The sequence below is a fragment of the Polyodon spathula genome, unplaced genomic scaffold (genome assembly GCF_017654505.1).
Source record: "Polyodon spathula isolate WHYD16114869_AA unplaced genomic scaffold, ASM1765450v1 scaffolds_764, whole genome shotgun sequence".
NCBI lineage: Eukaryota > Metazoa > Chordata > Actinopteri > Acipenseriformes > Polyodontidae > Polyodon > Polyodon spathula.
The window spans coordinates 1,079,892-1,100,698 of NW_024472252.1; the positions used below are offsets into that span (position 1 = coordinate 1,079,892).

At 45.9% G+C, this 20,807-nt stretch overlaps 2 protein-coding genes and 6 non-coding genes across 11 annotated transcripts; 7 read left to right on the plus strand and 1 right to left on the minus strand.

Moving 5' to 3' along the window:
- The first annotated feature begins 1,341 nt into the window (after nt 1–1,341).
- ncbp3 (nuclear cap binding subunit 3) lies at nt 1,342–12,647 on the plus strand. Of its 2 annotated transcripts, XM_041241087.1 has the most exons (18): nt 1,342–1,545; nt 2,148–2,213; nt 2,410–2,515; nt 3,060–3,185; nt 3,303–3,431; nt 3,812–3,939; nt 4,073–4,181; nt 4,556–4,655; nt 4,880–4,989; nt 5,221–5,506; nt 5,756–5,919; nt 6,042–6,224; nt 6,591–9,750; nt 10,171–10,217; nt 10,957–11,003; nt 11,411–11,470; nt 12,210–12,301; nt 12,528–12,647. In XM_041241087.1, the coding sequence occupies exons 1-13, from the start codon at nt 1,369–1,371 to the stop codon at nt 6,866–6,868; spliced, it is 1,962 nt and encodes a 653-aa protein (XP_041097021.1). In that variant the 5' UTR covers nt 1,342–1,368; the 3' UTR covers nt 6,869–9,750; nt 10,171–10,217; nt 10,957–11,003; nt 11,411–11,470; nt 12,210–12,301; nt 12,528–12,647. The 2 variants fall into 2 exon arrangements, with proteins under 2 accessions (XP_041097021.1, XP_041097022.1); XM_041241088.1 differs by lacking the exon at nt 10,957–11,003.
- On the plus strand, nt 10,016–10,084 carry LOC121308706. Its single transcript, XR_005948542.1, has one exon. It is a non-coding gene; the product is annotated as a small nucleolar RNA SNORD49 (small nucleolar RNA).
- On the plus strand, nt 10,802–10,870 carry LOC121308710. The gene has a single exon (XR_005948545.1). It is a non-coding gene; the product is annotated as a small nucleolar RNA SNORD49 (small nucleolar RNA).
- Nucleotides 11,193–11,267, plus strand: LOC121308707. The gene has a single exon (XR_005948543.1). It is a non-coding gene; the product is annotated as a small nucleolar RNA SNORD65 (small nucleolar RNA).
- On the plus strand, nt 11,683–11,754 carry LOC121308712. Its single transcript, XR_005948547.1, has one exon. It is a non-coding gene; the product is annotated as a small nucleolar RNA SNORD65 (small nucleolar RNA).
- Nucleotides 12,067–12,138, plus strand: LOC121308709. Its single transcript, XR_005948544.1, has one exon. It is a non-coding gene; the product is annotated as a small nucleolar RNA SNORD65 (small nucleolar RNA).
- Nucleotides 12,376–12,450, plus strand: LOC121308713. Its single transcript, XR_005948548.1, has one exon. It is a non-coding gene; the product is annotated as a small nucleolar RNA SNORD65 (small nucleolar RNA).
- Nucleotides 12,648–12,703: 56 nt separating the features above from the next.
- On the minus strand, nt 12,704–16,552 carry LOC121308612. 3 transcript variants are annotated; one of them, XM_041241092.1, is made up of 5 exons: nt 16,250–16,552; nt 14,825–15,166; nt 14,525–14,686; nt 14,202–14,236; nt 12,704–13,845 (listed from the first exon to the last, which is right to left on the minus strand). In XM_041241092.1, exons 1-5 carry the CDS (start codon nt 16,308–16,310, stop codon nt 13,705–13,707), a joined length of 741 nt encoding a protein of 246 aa, XP_041097026.1. In that variant the 5' UTR covers nt 16,311–16,552; the 3' UTR covers nt 12,704–13,704. The 3 variants fall into 3 exon arrangements, with proteins under 3 accessions (XP_041097026.1, XP_041097025.1, XP_041097027.1); XM_041241091.1 differs by having other exon boundaries at nt 12,705–13,845; nt 14,825–15,169; nt 16,250–16,551; XM_041241093.1 differs by having other exon boundaries at nt 12,706–13,845; nt 14,525–14,641; nt 14,825–15,169; nt 16,250–16,548.
- Nucleotides 16,553–20,807: the final 4,255 nt, after the last annotated feature.

Genomic DNA, 20,807 nt, shown 5'->3' on the forward strand with positions numbered 1-20,807 from the left:
TGAGTAGATAAGGACTGTCCTGTTATTAACATGCAGCTCTGGCTCTCTGTGAACTAAACAGACAGGCTCCTTCAAGTACCTGCAGCAGCGGAAGGTTATGAGGTCAATTAGAATTAGAATTAAGGTTACCATGTGCACTTAGGAGAGTTTGGCACAGTTCAGACTCACACCCCAATGCATTCTGGTAAGTGTAGTCCTGCTGTGAAAGGTATCTGAGACAGGTAAAATGTACCAGAATGCAATTGGAAAGTGTGAGCTGTCCCAAACTGTCCTAGTGTACATGAAGTAACCTGAGGTGTTTGGAATTGACCGCAGGTCTGGGTATAGTTACAGGTGCAACCAGCAATCCAGTTTTTAACTTTATAGTCAAGCAAGACGCATGCTTTCCAAAGCGACGCTTAACGAGAACACAAGCAACAAAAAACCAAAACGTCTTTTCATTAGAATCTCTCATAACAAAACCAACACACATGGGAGTTGTTGTTATACTAACAGCGCTTGACACAGAGCTGGTGTTTTCCACATAGGACTTCTGCACGCTAGCTTGTCAAAGCGAAGTTTCCAGCTGTCTGGGGCTCTGCTCCTGCAGCGTGACTGAGCAGCTCCGCTGGATTGATGGAGGGAATCGCCTGCAAGCTTGGAAAGGCCGTGCCTGGTTTATTGCGGTTTTATTGCGCCCGTGGCTGGAGTTGCTCAACATGTAGAACAGCGCCCCGTCCAACATTGGCACCTGCAGTCTCATCGCTAATTAGAACAAACTAACTGGACCACAAGCCTGTGTCCAGGGAGAGGTATTTGGCTGTCGCTGGGGGGAACAAAATAATCTGAAATATATTCTCTAAACAACGGCCTGGTCGGTATGCAGAACATTCAGGTGGGCCTTTTACTTTGCCAACTGGAGACGGACGCAGGCTCGCTGTGCAGGCAATGCTAGTACGGTGGTCGTTAAACGTGAGCAAACAGCACCACTTGGTGGACAGATTTAATAGACTTTAGCTTACCTGCAAGGACTGTAGCGGCAATATCGAGCACATATACACATGTTCTATGGCAGCGCCCCTTGCGGCACAAAGATAAACATCAAACGATGATCCTCTGTTGCTACCCGTGTATTGCACTGCGCACACTTTCCCAGGTCCAGGACATCATTACAAAAAGTATTCCACCGAGCTGGCAGGCGTATTTATGCATATTAATTTACTCACTCTTTTGGTATTATTATTATGATGATGATTATGAGTATGGCCTGTGCTGGGCGCTGTTCACGGAGGACCGTGGCTGTGAAAGGGCTCCAGGCGCCGCTCTCTCCCGCACGCCTCTCTGGAGCTCCTTGGCCGGTGTGTTTTGTAGTCTGATTGCTCAGGGGCGATGGCGGCGGTGCGTAGTTTGCAGGTGTCAGTCAAGCCAGATACCGGGTCGGATCGGTCCGAGTCGGACTCCGAATCTGAACCGGACCGGGACCCCCGCGACCCGGAGCCCATGGAGGTTGAAGAGGGGGAGCTGGACTCGATCTTGGTCCAGCGGTCACTCAAAGATCTGCTGCCGGTGAGATAGGCCGCGCCCGACACCGAGCTGGAGTTAGGGGCCGACTCGGCTTTGAGATCGCAGAGGTCCGGGGTACGACGGTGTGTGCTACCCCAGACCTCGCTTTCAGTGCTGGCGGCATTATTAGTTGTTGCCGGATGCTTTTTATAAATAATTAGGAATAGCTGAGGGTAAATTAATTACAAATAAATAAATGGCGCACCGTTAGGAGCGTGTTCATTGAAAACTGTTTTGAAGCTGCAAACAGCGAGACGTTGCAAAAAATAATAATAACACTGAGTCAGATAACTGTATTCGAGGACAATTTGCATGCATAGCAGACGTCATTAAAATAATAATAACGTGGGCTTCACATCATCATAGGTGAGGTGACCATATGGCTCCGTGTTCAGGGGGACAGTTCAGGTCTTTCAACTCGAACCCCAGTGCATTCTGGTAAGCGTAGTCCTGCTTCTCTCAAAGGTGAGAGTGGTACCTGAGACAGGTGAAACGCACCAGAATGAACTGGGGTGCGAGTTGAAATGCCAGAACTGTCCCGCTGAACTTATTGCCGTCCTGTACAAACAGCTGTGTCTGATGGCTCTCTATTTGCTTCCCAACAGGACACAAGCCGGCGTTACGAAAACAAAGCTGGCACGTTCATCACAGGGATCGATGTCACATCCAAGGTACACCTCTGAGAGAGCTGGGTATTTCTCTCTGTCCTGTCAGGAGCTCCTTGTGTAAATCTGTATGCAGTGTTTTTCCCCCATGTGCAGGACCAGCTCTGTGTGCTGTAGAAGAATTGGGCGGAGCGTCCCTTCTGCTGATCCACAAAACTGAAGAAGGCTTCTTTGTGTTTTTTTCCTTGCTTGCGTTTGACAGGAAGCTGTGGCAAAGAAGGAGCAGAGGGCCAAGCGCTTCCATTTGCGAGCCGAGGAGAGTCTGGCCCAGAGGAACGTGGTCCTGGATCGGGAAACAATAAAGAAAGGTACGTGATGTGACAAAACACAAAGACATTTAAATGGGAGCGAGTCCTAATGGCCTCTTGTTTTATTGGTACTGTAGCTCGGTTAACACTGGTGTTGACACACACACACACACACACACACACACAACACACAACATTTGTACTCCAGAGTACTCCACTGCCTTTGAGAATGAAGACTCGCATGCTGTGGCTCTTATTGAAACACATGGATCATTGTGTATTGACTGAACTGCAGGAAGCACATTCAACGCCATGCATTTTTACATACTAAACTTGCTATTTTACTTGCTGTGTTTGCAAAATGTGTCTCAGTTCTCAGGGATGTGAGAAAAGGCTCCCACTGTATAGCAGTTTGGTCCGTTCCTGGTTTTGTTAATTTAACAAGACCCACCTGAGCTTGTTCCCTGTACACTGGGGCTCATCAGGATTGTACTGAAACCTGGATTTGGTGATCCTGCTGTGCACTAGGAGTCGTATTTCCATCCCTGGCTCTTGAGGGACTGGTCTTGTCAGATTCCCAATGAATGTTGCTCTTCCTTTCCAGCCATCCCGCGAGCGCGGTTGGAGGCGCTGCACATGACTGGAGTGGAAGAGATGAGCACGCAGGACATTTTCGGCTACTACAAGCAGTACCCCCCAGCTCATATTGAATGGATCGACGATGCCTCATGTATGTGTGGAGTTTCCAGCAATACGCTGCATGTTTGTAATTTTCAATGTGTCCTATCAATGTGTCTTATCGTATTGTGACCCCTAATGCAGGCTAAACCCCCCCCGTGTCTCCTAGGTAACGTGGTGTGGCTGGATGACGTGACGTCGACCCGAGCCCTGATCAACATCAGCCGCATGCCTGACCTGGAAACGGAGGCCAGCAAGATGAGCCCGGTGAAGAGCCAGCCGGAGACCGGCGGTAGAGGTGAGACCAGCGAGCGACGGACCTGTTCCTTCAAACTGCATGCCTGCTTCTCCTCCAGGTTGATTTTACAGAAAATGATAAACTCAGATTTATTTTAAATCGTGTGTGAGAACTCAAACCCGCGGTAAGGATTTGTGTTCTTGTGTACGGAGGATTCTGACCAGTTTTGAAAAGATCAAATAGTAGTTCCCCAGTGCAGTTTTGTTGTGATTCATAGGAATTTTTGTACAGTTTGAGCAGCTTTGCTTTCCAAGATGACAGCTTATACACAAGTTCTTATTAGCAGAGAAACCTGTGGTGTTCTTGTGCATGTGTCTCCACAAGCCGGAGTGTTTGAGGCAGATCTGGAGCTGCAATCTCTCCTGGTTGTGTGTTTGCAGATCGGCGAAGTCAGGACTCTGACGAGGAGACAGAGGAGGGAGAGGTGGATGACGAGAGTGTGAGCGAGAGCGATGGGAAAGCGAGTGACAGCGAGGCTGAGGAGAAGAAACCTGCCCCAGAGAACGAGGTACAATAGCAATATTCATAGCAAGCAGGGCAGCAAGAGTAACGCACCGTATTTGTCTGGAAGTCTTATTTTCATCCCTGAAGAAAATGGTAGCTTGAATTAGTTTTTTTGTTTGTTTTTTTATTTTTTCCAGACTGATTTATTATCTCAGGCGGAGAAAGAGTCCCTTCTTCGTAATGACCTTCGACCTGCCACCAAACCATTTAAAGGAAACAAGCTCTTTATGAGGTTCGCCACACAGGGTGAGTGCCCAGGCTGGCGCTACAGAGAGTGACCCCACTGCTGTACCTGATCTGTGGTGGGGATGGAAATAAGACTCCTATTGAATAGCAGGTTCACTCGTTCCAGGTTTTACTGCAAGCTTGATTAGCCACAGTGTGCAGGTAACTAGCTGTGGTGTGTCTTATTAAACTGCTAGCAAAACCAGGAGTGGGTCCAGCTGCTATGCAATAGGAGCCTTATTTCCATCCCTAAACAAGCCCTTTAGTCTGCAGGACTGGCAGTACAAACCCACATTATCTTGAGTTATTAAGCAGGCTGATTTTCTTTGTGGTGGAAAAACGATTCTGGGACATGATCTTCAGAACCTCAGTGTTGCTTCTCGTTGTTTTTCCAGATGATAAGAAAGAATTGGGAGCAGCCAGAAGAAGCCAGTATTACATGAAGTATGGAAACCCCAACTATGGGGGCATGAAAGGGATCCTCAGCAACTCCTGGTAGGTTAGCAGCTCATAGCGGACTTTAGTGACCTTTTTGGATAGTTCTTATCAGCAGAAATGTATTCCAATATAATCTCGTAATTTTAGGCAAGCAGCTATTAAATATTAGCAACTTTACTAGGGTACTAAAATAAACTCCTAGTAAAGCCAGGAGTGGATCAAACTGCCGTGCAATGGGAGTCTTATTGCCATCCCTGGAATTGACCAGATTCTCCTTCCAGGAAGCGGAGGTTCCATACCCGGCGTATTCAGCGGGACGTCCTGAAGACGAAAAACAGCATCATCGGGGACGATGTGGGGCTGACGCCCGCTTACAAACACCGTCACTCAGGTAGGACCAGGACAAGCGAGGCTGCTCGTTCAGTTTGGATGGAGCGTTACAAGTAACTAAGTCGTGGGTAACTAGCCGTAACTAACTGCCAAAACATTTGTGTATTTGAGTTTTTTCTTCGGAGTTTGACCTTGTAATCTGCTCCTTGGTTCGCTGTGTATCGCATCCCTGTTTATCCATCTGTTTCAAATACTGAAATAAAGCTCTTCTGAAGTACTGTTGTGTTCACAGACCTGGTAAACGTTCCTGAGGAGCCGATCGAGGAGGAGGAGGAGGAGGACATGGATGAAGATGAGCGGGTGGTGGAGTACCGGGAGGAGAGGGAGAGGGAGAGGGAGAGGGGGGCCCGCAGCACCACGGCCCCCCTGCGCAGGCCCAGCCCCTCTGACTCGGGCTCCGACTCGGACGAGATGGACTATGACCTAGAGCTCAAGATGATTTCTACCCCCTCCCCCAAGAAGAGCATGAAGATGACCATGTACGCAGACGAGGTCGAGTCCAAGCTCAAGAGCATACGGTGAGTGGAAAGGGAGCGGGCGGCTTCGCTTATTATTCGGCTTAGATACAACTTTAAAAAAAAAAATCATCAATAAGGTCAAATATGTCACACTGTGCCTTCACTGACAAACGCACAAACGATTGCATACTTGTGTTTCTAGCAAGTTGTACCTTTTCACTGTGTTCTCCCTGCTCTTTTTAACAAATCGGTTTCATTGTGGCTGGAGGATTGCATACTGCAACCTGGATTTTTCTCTCCTCTGTGTAGAAACTCCATGCGGTCGGACACTGTGGTCAGCAGCAACGTCAAGAACCGAATTGGAACTGGAAGCAAGACCTCCTCGGAGACTGTCACCGACGTCCGGCTCCTATTGGAGGAGAAACGGCAGAATTCCACACAGCAGCACCCGTCGTCCAGCACAACCAAAACAGGTAACCTTGTCAATTGACAGACCTTTGGAACGCCTGTCGCTGAGTTTCGGCTCCTTGTAACGTTTGTAAATGCAGCGCCGTTGAGCGTTTGGTTTCATTGCTGTGCCTGTGCTGTGTTGTAGATGTAAGGCAGCGGCTGGGCAAGAGGCCGCACTCCCCCGACAGCCGGGCCGGTAAAGTGAGCGTCAGCAGCCCTGCCCCCGTCCCCCGCAGGGAGCCCCTCAGCGACGTGCACAGCCGGCTCGGGACCCCCAGGCAGGACCCCCGGGGGATCTACTCCCAAAACAGTAAAGACAAGAAGCCAGGTGAGACCGGCTCCCCACAAATGCACCCTGGAAAAACTGGGTTACATTTTGAGTTTCAAAGAACGGTCATTGAAATGTGCAGTCAGAATAAAGACAAATCTGTTTGTTCTGTTTTATCAGACAGAAGCTTTGCATTTTAATAAGCTTCCATATATATTACATAAATAATTGCCACACAGCATTTAATATAGGGATGTATTTTTACAACGTTTTCTGGTCCGATTTAACCTTTCTATTAAAATAAATAAATAAAATAGTCCGTTCTGGGTTCTACAAATTGAATTCAAATCAGAGCCCCTACTTTTCTGTATGTGCATATCAGAAGTTAGCGTGTCGTTTTGCTGATTCTGCTTTGCTTCATTTCAGCTGGGAACCTGTGGAGTCGGCTGGGCTCTTCCTCCTCCTCCAGGTCCCAGAAAAAGGAGAAGCCGTCGCCGAGGAAGGCAGTGGCTGCGAGAGGGAGCTCGGACTTAGAGAAGGAGGAGGACGACTTGGAGCTGCAGAGGGTGTGGGGCAACCTGATCAAGGAGAAGAAGGAGAAGGAAAAGGAGCAGTCCCTGAAGAAGAGCCGGCTGGACAACCTGCCCTCTCTGCAGATCGAGATCAGCCGGGATAGCAGCAACGGCTCTGACAGCGAGTCCTGAGAGAGAGAGGGAGAAGGGGGGGGGAGGGGGGCGGAAAGGACTTTAAATTGAGAGAAAAGACCACGACAAATGCAGCTACACCCTGCAGTGTGAGACCGAGAGAGGGAGAAGCAGGACTAAACTGTTGCGTAGCAGTTTTGAGCTGTTTCTGGTTTTACTGTGGTAGATCGCAGTGCAGCCTGGCACACCTCGAGCTGAGCTACGCATTGACAGTTTAAACTCCAACCCTGGACTTCAATTAAAAGAAAGACGAGGGGAGAGAAAAAAAGACTCCTGATCTTGACCTCCACCAGCAGTGCGACGCAGAGAGAAACAGGACTTCTATTTAAAGAAAAGAAAGATATAAAGGAAGGAGGCCATGCAAAGGGACTTTTCTAAAAGTAAACCAAGATTGTGTTGTATTTTTCACCCCCCCACCACCACCACCACCTCTAGTATGTGGTTTCTTCTCATACATGGAGGTGCTGTATATAGTCTTGAGTTCCAGACAATCGTTCTTGCATCTTGCTGCCGTGAAATCCCCAGAGAAGCTGTACTGTGGCGTGCCTGTCCTGTCCTGTCCCGTCACACATCCGTTTGTGATGAGTACTGTACTGGAGTTCTGCTCGTCTAGGCTTGGGGGGCGGGCCTGGGTTTAGATCAGAGGTCGGATATGTTAGCTGCTGTTCTTGTTAGTTTTTTTTTTTTTTTTGACTTGTCATGTTTTTTCTTAACTGTAAAAAATGGGAATTCTATCAAAACCTACTGTCCTAATTGAAAGCAACTCCACCTGTCTGTCCCGCACTGGCAGGCTCACACTGCATCCCAGCCTTGTCTGGCTTTCAACACTGGTCCCCTTTGTTTCATTTTTATTTTGTATTCCAATAGAAAGGTAAATATTATAGGTATTGCAAAAAAAAAAAAATTTAAACAACATTAATTGAGTTGTTTTTTTTAAAGCTAGTTTGATAACATTTAAATATGTACACCTGTTTTCCCATTGTCACTATATGATGGTAAATTCATCATCGCGGATAGAAATCCAGCTTTTTAACATTGTGTTCAGATCCTTGTGTTGATTGCATTCCAAAGCCTGTTTTTTGTAGCGATTTTTGCAACCATAACCCTTGCTTTGAGCCAGTGTTTATAAAAAGAAAAGGTAATGGGCAGAAGCCTCAAACGCGGTTTACTCCAAACTGACATTAGCTCATTTCTTTCTGAAAGTGTTAAACACATTAAGACCGCTCCCAGCGCGCTGGTGTCTTCTCTGCAGGTCTGGTCATTTTGTCGGGTGCATTCTGCCAATGAAGATTTGGAGTAAGCCTTGAGAGTCTAGCCCATTCCATACATGTCAAAAAAGATTATAAAAAATAAAAGAAAATGTGTAAAATGATCTAAAGTATAGTGTGAGCGAGTGCCAGCCAAAACATGCAAAGCTCACCGGTTTCTGTTCCTTTCTCAGTGTGCGTTTATTGCCTTCTTGCTGAGATTGCTCTGTGAGAAAGCCTATTGACTAATGAAACAGTACCCGAGGTGGCTGTTGTCTTGGCAGTGCCTAGCTTTGTATACGTGTGGCTGTACGTTGCAGGAGGCAGTCTGCTGTATTTAAATGCGTGATAAGTATGGGGTCAGTAATAAAGATCGAGGCGCCTGTGACATGCTAGCATCAGAATTTACTGAAACCCCTTCAGTATGTCAGTAGAACCTTCCTGGAGTTTCAGATTCACAGAAACACAATCTCGTATAGTTCAATACCTTGTCCTTTTGTAGCTGCTTGTATTCCTCATTGGAAAGCGACAAAACCTCACCGTTCCTAATCTCAGCATGATGCGTAGACTGCAGTGTTTGGCATCGCCTTTATGACTGGAAAGCAAGCAAGTGGAGAAAGTAAGCAAGAGGGGGAGACACCAAAACCACAGAGACTGCAGTAAACATTGCCTGAAGCTACATGTGCTGCATTAACCCAGTGCGCCTTGCCTTTTCAGAGCAGCAAAACACAACACAAGCTGCTCCTTGTTTTTCATCATAGCAAAATGAAAGATTCTGATCACCGGCTAACAGTATATCTGTGATGTGTGCTAGCTGCATGACATCAGCACAGTCATATTTGTACGCCAGACTCATGAATTGACTTTGTGACATCATGGCAGTGTGATTCCAGATTCAATCCTTTTATTTATTTAAAATCCACTTAGGGTTAGAGAAATAGGCTTTAAAATCCCTTCCCCAAAAATGAATAATCATTCATAAATATATCTGAAAGATAACGTCTGATTACTGGGAAATGACAGGTCGCTAGGGCAATGGGAAGACGACGGTTGCAGAGGTTTGATCTCCCGAAATTCACACCAATGTTCTCTATAAAAAGGACCCACGTTGTGGCTTGCCCTGATATGCAGACCTGGAAAGTAAAATGATTTACTGCAGATCAGCTCAAAGTCGTGCAAGGTTGTGGGGGCGATCGTGCAGCAGTGCTGGGCTGCCTTCAAACACTGCAGCGGCGTGCTGTATTTCACGGGTCAACCTGATCACCCTGGACAGCGCCGGTCACTGACCTGGTGCGACCGTGTCCTGGCTGCGTCACACAGCTGCGCAATTCTTGCTGTAAACGTCATGCGCAGACCTGCTATATATTGGCGTGCACGCCTCTCGTCGCTCTTTCAGTTCTGCAGCGCTGCAGTGTGGTTGGGGTTAGAGTTAGGCTAGCGCATAGCTGCCAGAGAATATGTATTTTTTTTTTAATGGTTAGTTAATAACTCGGGGCGCTTGATTTGGAGAGTGAATGCATGCGCGTTGTGGGGTGGTAGCTTTCTTTTCACGAGAATGCTATTTTTGAAGCAGGACGTGAGGACCACGTGTTTGCATCCTGGGTGCGGATAACTTGCAAACACGCGTTTTTAAGCGTAAGTGAAAGCGTGTTTGGAATCTATAAAAGTTAACGTGAAGATATCCTGAAAATAAACACGAACCTCATTGGTGGTTTTATTATTTTTTTTGCGGTGGGTGTGGGTAGTGTTATTGGGCCTTCACGTTGTTCGCCCAGGGTCACCTGTAGTTCATATAAGCTGTTTTTATATAGCGAGCCAGTGTTTGCACACGCCATTGTGCATGTGTTGCTCATTATCTATATGCTCGAATAGATGGTTTGATTCCTGCTGTCCGGCATCGTGTTATGATGACAACCCTGTATAGGAAGCGCCGTCCGATGCGAGAACTGACGATTGGGGTTCTCTGAACACGACGCACAGCCGGCGTGCGATTCCTAACCCCGCACTGAAACGCGTTGCACTCGTGTTAACGTTTACAATGCTATTGTATTGCAGAGCAACTTCAACACGCGAGGATGCGACCTAGCCTGCGTGTGCACAAGGTGAGTTCAGTTATATGACGCATACGCGCTCCCTAGTGAAGTAACTCCTGTGTATTTAAAGGACTTTATTACAGTGGTTTCAGAACTGTATGACTGGTAGATAATTAATGCATGATCCTTGATGCCCACGGGACCAGTGGCGCTTGAGTTTAGTTCCCGTTGACCTTATTATCCCGGTCACCACTGATCTCGTACCCAGGCTAGCCTGGGCATAGGCAGAGCGCTCTGCCGTGGCGCTGCGTAACCTACGCTAGCTCTTATTGAATAGTGTTACCAAGAGCTTTCAAAATAGCGGAAAACCCAGTCCTATCGTTTCAATTTGTGGAAGATTGTGCAGAAATTCTGTTTATGCCTCTGTTGCTCTTGCATCGAGAGCCAACACCGTGGCGTTAGCGGCAGCGAATTCAAACAGCGAGAGTCCTGTCCGGATTAAACCTCGCCGAGCGCATGGTTCCGCGGTACTGTTGCGTATTGCATGTGTTATTTACAGATGGCTACAGTGCAGGTTACGCTTGCAATTAAGATGTGTTGCTCATTATCTATATGCTCGAATAGATGGTTTTGATTCCTGCTGTCCGGCATCGTGTTATGATGACAACCCTGTATAGGAAGCGCCGTCCGATGCGAGAACTGACGATTGGGGTTCTCTGAACACGACGCACAGCCGGCGTGCGATTCCTAACCCCGCACTGAAACGCGTTGCACTCGTGTTAACGTTTACAATGCTATTGTATTGCAGAGCAACTTCAACACGCGAGGATGCGACCTAGCCTGCGTGTGCACAAGGTGAGTTCAGTTACTCGTTAGTAGGTAACGTAAGCTAGCTCTTATTGAACTGCGCGTTGCAAAGAGAGAGCTTTCAAGATGGTGGAAAACTCGGCACTAGCATTCATTTTTAAAATTGTAAAATATTAAATATTGATAAATGCTGACATAGTAATTGCAATTCTCCAAGAGCAGTGTGTAGAAGATGCAGTGTGATGAGATTAAACTGGAATACAGCTGGAATTACCGGCAGATTGTTCAGTGGTGAGAACCGGTTTTCTGACCGCATCAGTCTTTGTTCTGCAGGGTGGTGTGATTCAGCTGGCTCTTGGGCCAGGACACATGCTTAAGAGACTTGAATGGTTGTGTTGTGAGTGAGGGGGAATTAAAGCACAGGAGCTGGCTTTTAAAATGAAACTTTCTTGCAGAACTCTGGGGAGCTGACATGGTGGACTGAGGGAATCCTGAATATTCCTGCAGCGTAACAGGTATGAATCCATGCTTGCAAGAGAATACACACTGAGGGCAGCCCAGGATTATTGAAATGCTGGCCTTGTGTGAATATTAGACTTAATAAAATTTGGCTTTTTAAACTTTGTGTTAACTGAAATGCATGCTGCCATTGCCTATAGTAATTAGTTGCTAGGTTACTGCAACCAGGTCTGGGTATTGGAGCCTGCCTGGTCTTCCTGTACAGGTGTTGTGATGAAATTAAACTGATACAGCTGGAATTACCGGCAGACTGTCAGTGGTGAGAATCGGTTTTCTGACGCATCTTGTACGAATGTGGAAGGAATCCTCTGGTAGTTGCTGGTTACTAGTTAAATTTTATGTGCTATTATCAAGAAGTTGCAGGTGGGTTTAAAATGGTAATGCAGCATTTTAAAAGTTGCTTTCACCCTCTTAAATGCACTTCCTTTTGCACCATCTTAAAATCAATAGCATGCAGGCTTTAGATTTCTCCTTTTTTAAAGTCTGCATTTGCTTTAATTGAGATGGTTTTAGTTCATCTTCTACTAGATGAGTTGCAACCTGTAAATTCTGAAGGGCTAGTTGGCTAAACTTTTGACATTACAGGATTTTACAATGAGGAGTGTGGTGAATATCAAGCTGCAATTACCGGCAGATTGCTCTGTGGTGAACTGGCTTTCCGAATGCATAGTGCATCAGATGTTGGTGCTGGGTTTGGCTTAAACTAGTTGTTACAAGGACCTGTTTCTCTTGCAGTTAGCCTGCTGAGGATGGAGAGGACCCAGGACCTGAAGGAGTGAAGTATGCCTTCACGCTGTACAGCTGCGGGGTCTCGGAATACTTTGCAGGTTTGTGCTCCAATGTTAAGATATAAAAATGTGAAGCATTTCTAGGTTAGGAAGGTTAGGTTATCCTGGATGCAGTGTGATGAGATTAAACTGGAATACAGCTGGAATTACCGGCAGATTGTTCAGTGGTGAGAACTGGTTTTCTGACCGCATCCTAATCCTGCCCTAGCTGGTTGGTTGCGTTAGGATTTCACATTTTTTAATAATTGTGTTTTTATATTAACAGGTTTGCCATGGAGGGTCTTTCAAGTGACAAAACCCCAGCAGCTTCCTCCAGTCTGAACGGAGAGGAGTGTTCTGATGGGCACATCTCTGCGAAATGCTTCAATAAAGACTTGGAATGCAATTGTTTCAAGTGTGTTTTTTGTGCTTGACATTTGAATCCTGGTCATCTAAAAGCACTTCAAATATGCTTGTATTAGAAGTGTGCTTTATTTCAGCATGCACACAAACTGGGTTTTTCAAACAGTTAAGACAAGACAGGCTAAAATGTAACAATCAAGTTCTAACAATTGACATTGTCCACTAGGCAATGGACAAATTAGTACAGAAACACAATGCACATTAATCTTCCCAACATTAAGGAAGCAATCCTGCTTCTCATTTGCGTGGCATTCGTATGAAACTAATGCTACATCTGCAGTTAGCTCATAGCTGACTGGAGCTACACTAGTCTAATTTGAATCTAGTTGTTATGGGAAGGTCCATATAGTTCCCTTCTTAATGTAGTTCAGGCTGTAACATTGGTGTTTATTGTAGTAAGGTGAGTAGGGATCCTATAGCTGAATGATGCTGCCAAGTCAGAACAGTGAAATGGAAGCCTCTGCAGCAATCGGCCCATTCCTCGGATGCAGGAAGGAAGACTATCTCTGCATTCAGAGGAAGTGAAGTGCCTGCTTCCCCTTTAAGAGGGAAGTGAAAGTTTTTTTTTTTTTTTTTTTTTTTTCTGCAGCAAATAGCAGCATGTTGTATCTTCTGCTTGTTCCTCTACAGATTAGTCTCCCCTCCATTATCACGCACACTGGCGTTCCAGCTGTAGTGATGCATGAGGGAGACTCTAGTCCCATAGGTCCCTTCATCTCAGGTATGAAGGGATATTTTAGTGCATCAGGTACAATGAAGCCCTTTGCACGCTCTGACTGAAAGGAACAGTGAATTGCAATCCTGAGGTTTAAATGCGGATTGATGCAGGCAGTGTTGAGTGCCCTGCCCAGTCTATACGTGATGCAACATCTTAATTTTTGGTCTCCCTAGTGCTTTTCTTTGTGTCTGCCTTTTGAATATTCAGATTAATGCTGCATTTAGAGAATAAATACCAGAGTAGTGCTTGTAGAGATTCTGTGTGGCTATACCAGATCTGTTCCGAAGCTCCAAATGGAAGGAAGGTGGGCAGATCCTAACAATTATGCATTCCGGGCTCTTTCCCCGTCTCCTCTGTGTGGAAAGTGAACGGCGGAATATTCTGACACTGAAGGGGGAGGAGCTTCAGCTGGGGAGTGGGGTTGGTGGGTGGGGTCTCGCAGAATCACTGTGGTGTAAACCAGCTGAGAGGGAGAATGAAGGACGGACAGTTATACATGCTATGCAATCCAGCTGTGACAATGAACATGGCACACCCTGACGTTTACCAGTAATTCTTAACAGCTGTGTACCTGCACTTTCAGGACTTGTTTCAGTCTACCTGGTAAGAACATAAACGACTGGTTTCATAGATCACAATTAGGGTCTGTGAAACCAGTCTGTAAGTGTAAAAGACAGCTGGGTATTTTAAGCAGAAAATTAAAAAAAACATTTTAAACTATAAAACCTCCATTCAGTGGACAGGCAGCCGCGCAGACAGGCGGAAGAAAGGCGTTTCGGCAGTGAAACACTAAACAGGCGAGAGAGAGAGGAGACTCACCTCTGTGTCTGGCTCTTCACACTCCGTCGTTCGAGCTGTCAAACAAAATGAAGCCAGTGAATGAAGGTACGGAGGAATACGTACATTTCCTTGCTTTGTCGTTTCTAGATGACAGAGATGCACGATTGCTTGGTTAACATGGACACCACAGTGTGATCTTCCTGTGATCAGTGTTATATCAACAAAACACTGCATCTACGTATGGAATGTCAATCAACTACAGTCCATATTAATAACCTTCCTGCAATCCATACTTGTGCACTGTGATGGGTATCCATCCACTTAAAAACCCTTGCAGTAACCCCCAGGCTCCCTCTGAATACCTGAAGCTTTGTATTTGGTCGCTCTGCAGCTCCAGCACAGCAGGCAGCCCACTCCGAGGGAGAGGATGGGGGAAAAGCAAATGAGGAGCCTTTCGTGCAGCCTGCGCCCTGGAGAGTCTGGGGAGAGACGGGGGGCGTCACCGAGAGGCAGCAGAGATCTACCTACACAGAGATAGGCAGGCAGGCAGATGGTTTGGACAAGTGTCCCTGGATCTGCTACAGACCATGCCATAAACAGAGACATGCAAACAGATTGACAAGACAGACAGAGCTATGCACTTCAATATCCCCCGTCCTTACCTGTGACAGTCACGTTAGTCATGTGTCCCAGGCTGGTGATCTTTAAAGCTGTACCAATCACCCTGCACTGATAGTCTCCAGAGTCAGTATACACCACGTTCTGAATGGTCAGCCGCAGTGCAGTCTCGGTCTCTCTTACTGGAATCGCAGACACCTGCACTCTGTCATCACTGACGTTCAAGGGGTTGAAATTACCCCTGTCAGACCGGCCCCACTCTCCACTCCAGCTCCCTGGACCACAGTGCATCACAGTGCAGCTCAGAGAGAGGGCGCCCCCTACTGGGACTGACGTGTAGGATCTCTTCCCACTCACTGAAATATCGCAGGGGTCTTTAGAGGAAACTGCTGTTAACAAATATATGAGAGAGAGAGAGAGAGAGAGAGAGAGAGAGGGGGGGGGGGGATATATATATATATTCACATCTTGCAGCAATGGATTAGTCTCCTATGAATCAATAAGAACATCCAGACTACAGTGATGCGAGGCTTTTTAGCAGTATGAAAACCTTTGGCTCCAATCTTCAAACTCGATTTAAACAGTATGTTCCAAGCAGCAAGATCCGGCCCAGAATATAACTTAAAATCACATTTAAAATATACATGCATAAAACAAAAATCTTCCGTTCGGTTAACAACAGGATTCATACCTAATGAAACCCGACTACAAAGAAAAATGTTACAAAGTTCATTATCTTTCCCCATCGACAACTTTTATTTCTTGGTTTGCATTGAAAATCATCTAACTTTTTTTTTGTTTTGTTTTTAATAAATACATTTAACCTCAGTTTCTCGTTTTGAAACAAGATTGCTATCGCTTATATTGCCACGTGTCTTTTCTACAGTGTCGGACAAAATGCAGCTTGGGAATTTCACTCTTAGCAAATCGAAACAGTGAGTCAACCCGTCAGAGAGGAACCGAGAGGCCAGACGAGAGGAGACGGGACTTAAACTCACTGTAAACCACACAGCTTAGTTAAAGAATTCTCTATCCAAGGCGATTTACAGAGACCAGGGCGTGTGAACTATGCATCAGTCACTTACAACAACGCCTCACCCGCAAGACAGAGCGGAGCACAGGGAGGGTTATTTGAACATCATTTAATCAAAGAAACTACAACATTATATCTCAAGACTATACCGGAAGCCATAATAGCAGTACAGGATTTCATGTTAGATTTCGAAATGCCACATTTTAAAATTTGGATCAGTTTTTTGGTTAAGTATATGGAAAACTACAAAGCGTTGTGCTATTCAATATGTTAACGTCACATTATTCAGCAGGTTGCAATCCACTTCATGAAGCAAAATGAGTTAATTCTGCAGGGTGATGCAAACGTTTGCTCCAGAGCTGTACATAGTTAAACAGTATTCTGCTGTAATTTCGTTATTAATCACAGCGCTAGTTCTAGTATCTTGATGTCTTACCGGGAAGGCTGGTTAGAAGAAGGAACAGGAGGCGGGGGACTGGGGTTCGAATTCCAGCCATCTCAGTGCCGGTACAATCCCACAAACGGCTCTGTCGCTCTGTCACTACGGCCTGGGATGACTCACCTGTCCCTCTCTCTGTTTCTCTGTCTCTCTATCTCAGATCGCACATCCCACCCCACTCCACTGTCTCCTCTGCTCTGAGATTCTTCTGCTACTGTTTGAGTAACTCCGTCACAAACCCCTTTGAGGAAGCTGAACACAGGCATGCTTAATGATGAACTTCCTTAAGCACACAGACAAAATGTTAGATGAGAATGGGGTATTATTAATAATATAATAATAATAATAATAATAATAATAATAATAATAATAAATCAGCCATGAACTATGCTGAGGGCCTAGCAGGTGTAATGTCTTTATTGTCCACCAGATGGCGAGGAATAGTATACTGACTGTTCTTTTAGCAAGCGTGCGATCTGTATTGGAAAGACTATAGCAGAATTCAGGCCAAGGATGGAAATAAGACTCCCATTGCATAGCAGTTTGATCCATTCCTGGTTTTATTACGAGTCTAATCAGACACCTCGGCTTATTACCTATACACTGGGTTTAATACAGCTTGTAGTAAACCCTAAAATGGGGGAAAACTGCTATGCAATAGGACTCTTATTCTATCCCTACTGGTCAGAGCTGAGCAGAGCAGTCCTGGGCAGCTCCTGACAGCACTGTGCCGCTCTGCTCCTTGACTGGATGCCGATGAGTGGCAAGCAGCCTCATACCTTGATATTTCCCCCACTGCAATATTGTGTATTGACTGTGTGTTCACTCTCATACTAATACAGACTGGAACCTTTACCTTTGTAGTTTCCCCTTAGAAACACTCCCACCTGCTGGCGACTGAATATATTGCACCTAAATAAATTCTAGAACCTCCTGCGAGAACAAGGGACTATCATTTGAGCACTCGGGTAGGTATAGACCACCGATTCTACTAGAATGCAGCAGCTCGTATTGGATCTAAGGAAGGATAAGGATTTGAACACTGAATCTCAAAAGGCTCTGCCTGACTGGTTATTTTATATACTGGGCAGAAGTTTCACAAAACAATAGGATTGATAGTGATGCACAGGAAGGCTTCACTGGGGTAACCTGATGTATTTAAACTTTATTTGAGTTCTTTAAGAAACACGATACAATAGTAACATCACTGGCGTTTAAACAGAGTATACCGTATCGTAGAAAGATTAACCGTTTTTAAAAAGTTCAGAATAAATGGCCATGCTGGCCACTGCCACCTTTCCTGCAGTCTGCTCATCCAATCACAGCGCATTAATCCGATTATCCAATCAGGGCACAATGCAGTCATCGTATATATCGTCGGAGGGCGTGGCGTTCTGGGCGGTTTCCCTTTTTCTGCAGGTTCTGTTTTGGTCTTTAACTGAAAAATTGCATCAGGGAGGAATTCAGCATTATGAACATTATACATATTTACTATATATGAGAGAGAGAGAGAGATCAAGTCATTCTTACCCCTTCTGTAAGCTCTCCAGGCACTGACTGTGGCTAGCAGGTAGGTGGCACCATTCAGCAGATCCAGAGCAACTCTCAGCCCATGTGAGGTGCCTTTGAGAAGAGAGAGAGAGATGTGAATGAAACAGACATGTGCAGTGGGCTCAGTGCATTTCTTGTGAATCACAGCCATTACCAAGGGGTTTGACTTTATGCAACAGCAATTATTTTTAAAGACAGAAACACCAACAAACCTCACTAACCTATCTGAGACAGACACATGTGGAGGTATGTGTTGCTAAATGGTTCGTCTAAACACCCGTATCTAGACATGCAGACAAAATCAACAGAAACAGAGCTATGCACTTCAATTATCCCCCGTCCTTACCTGTGACAGTCACGCTAGTCATGTGTCCCAGGCTGGTGATGTTTAAAGCTGTACCAATCACCCTGCACTGATAGTCTCCAGAGTCAGTATACACCACGTTCTGAATGGTCAGCCGCAGTGCAGTCTGGGTCTCTCTTACTGGAATCGCAGTCACCTGCACTCTGTCATCACTGACGTTCAAGGGGTTGAAATGACCCCTGTCAAACCGGCTCCACTCTCCACTCCAGCTCCCTGGACCACAGTGCATCACAGTGCAGCTCAGAGAGAGGGCGCCCCCTACTGGGACTTCCAGAAAGGGTTTTATATCAGTCACTTGAGGATGGCAGGGATATCTGGAAAAAACTCCAGACAGAGAGAGAGAGAGAGAGAGAGAGAATGTCAGGGTGGTAAAACTATAAGAAACAAGTAATATAGGCACATAGTTTGTGCTGGAGAATGTTTATTAAACAGAAAACAGACTCCAAAACTCACCCACCGATTAAAAAATAAAAAAGTGAAGTAAAAGAAACTTGTCAAAGATACTGAGCTAAAATAAAGGGAATAAAAAGCAAAACCACGGCTCCTGCACCGTGAATGCAGAACCGAAACTAAACTGATTAACATTCAATAATGCTGATTTTAAACATAGCTGCAGATAGAATTCTTTAATTGTACCGATCAGTATTTTGAATGTAAAAATACTCTCTGATCTCAAACTGTAATTAAAGTGTCACGCTGCTCTTACAATACAGTTGCACTGTACCCATTAATAAGCTCAAGAATCCCACCGGTATTAAACTTCATTTATCCATAAAAATAACATGCTATTAAAGAGTTTTTGGCATGTTTTATAATAGAACGACATCGCTCTGTCTTACTGGTTAGAGCTCGGTTCAGGAGCTAGGTGATTGGGGTTCGAATCACAGCCACCACAAATTGGTCCCCACAAGCTTCTGTCACTGCATCTCGTTGGGGTAGTTCATCTCAATCTGATGAATCACCACTATTTAAACATGCATCAATCCATCAGAGAAACAAGTTAACCACACACACACACACAATTCAACTTCACACACTGAACTTCTTGAAACACACAAGAAAGACTGTGGAAACATGAATAAGAACAACAAACCACGTAAACCCCCGTCTTACCTGGGGGTAGGCTGGTTAGAACTAGGAGCATGAGGCGGGGGACTGGGGTTCGAATTCCAGCCATCTCAGTCCTTACACAATCCCACAAACTGCCCTGTCTGTCCGTCTCTGGTGTAGCTAACCTGTCCCTCTCTATCTATCTCAGATCACACATCCCATCCCACTCCACCCTCTCACAGGCTCCGAGTTTCAAGATGCTATTTGAGTAACACAATGGTCAAAACCATTTGAGGAAGTGAGGAAGCCACACGGGCATTCTTAACGATGAACTTCCTCAAACCCACAGAAATACACACTGAAGGAGAGAGATATAACAAACCCATGAAAGGGTGCAATGTGTTTATTTCCCATCAGGTGGCTAGGTCTGATACAGATGTCTCTATACAGTACATACATAGCAAGCAAGCAACTCAGAGTCCAGCAGGGAGAGGTTATGTATTGGACACCCAGGAAAATGCTGGACACATCATAAGACACGCATGTGTGTGTAACAAAGCCTAACGGGTTGGGTATGTCTCTCTGATCCCCCCTCAGGCGAGGTACATCAGCAGGGCTTGGAGATCGTCACGCACGCTGATATTCTCAAGCTTCCAGTCGAGAGCGAAGAAATCAGCCAGCTCCAGAACCTCCTTCCCGGATATTGACTCCGGCTTCACAGCGTCACTCCTGTCCGGGGGGGGGTCAAAACAAGAGCTCTCAATGTTTATTACTGCACTGGAGGGTGCTGGCCTAAATCTACTATGTCAAAACAAATCCCTTTCATTCAAGGGATCTTTAACTGCCATGCAATTACACTGATCTGAATGCATATTGCCAGTGTAAGCAGGCAGACAGAGTCCTCACTCACTGCGGTTCTTTGAGCAGCACTCTAGTGGTGAGAGCGGAGATTGCAGTGAAGAGCGGCAGGTCCGTTTGGAAGTCCCTGCCGGCTCTCAGGAGCTCCCTCAACCGGCTCAGGTGATCCGGGTGGAGGATGAAGAGGGAGAGGAGAGCCTGCTCTGTTTCCTGGGAGGGGAACATCAATACATTAGTACTATTCAAACAGAGCCCAGTGTGATAGCAGACAGCAAAGCAATGCTGTAACAGGTTCTCCTTGTAGAGCTGCGCAGTAAACTAAAGGGAGCGCCAGGGACGATTCACTGAACCATTTCACTGGTTTATAAAAGCTTTCAAACCTGATTGTAGCAAGACTGCTTCAGACTAGCACCAAGGCTGGTAAGATACATCTTATGCACATCTAACAATTCTTTGTAAAGAAAAGGGAAAAGAACAAGTGAGACAGCAGAGCCTCCTGAAGTAACCCAGTTGTGCAGCCCCGCTGGCTGCAGTGCCGTGCCTCACCTTCGTGCTGAGCAGCCCATCCCTGTCTCTGTCCTGTTGGATGAAGGCTGTTTTAAACAGTGTGCCCAGAGCTTCATCACACCTGCAGTGAGCGCACAGGTACTGCCTTGCCGACATGTCTGCAACACAGCGGGTGAGACACTCCCTGTTAGTGCAACAGCACACTCCCACTGACAAGAGCACACT

Bases quoted from the DNA above. Each gene is read 5' to 3' on its own strand.
- ncbp3 (XM_041241087.1), top strand. From the start codon at position 1,369: ATGGCGGCGGTGCGTAGTTTGCAGGTGTCAGTCAAGCCAGATACCGGG. The intron at 1,546-2,147 runs GTGAGATAGGCC...GCTTCCCAACAG, and splicing joins CACTCAAAGATCTGCTGCCG to GACACAAGCCGGCGTTACGA. The intron at 3,432-3,811 runs GTGAGACCAGCG...GTGTGTTTGCAG, and splicing joins GCCGGAGACCGGCGGTAGAG to ATCGGCGAAGTCAGGACTCT.
- LOC121308612 (XM_041241091.1), bottom strand. From the start codon at position 16,310: ATGGCTGGAATTCGAACCCCAGTCCCCCGCCTCCTGTTCCTTCTTCTA. The intron at 15,170-16,249 runs GTAAGACATCAA...ATTTGTTAACAG, and splicing joins TCTTCTAACCAGCCTTCCCG to CAGTTTCCTCTAAAGACCCC. The intron at 14,687-14,824 runs GTAAGGACGGGG...ATCTCTGTGTAG, and splicing joins GACTAACGTGACTGTCACAG to GTAGATCTCTGCTGCCTCTC.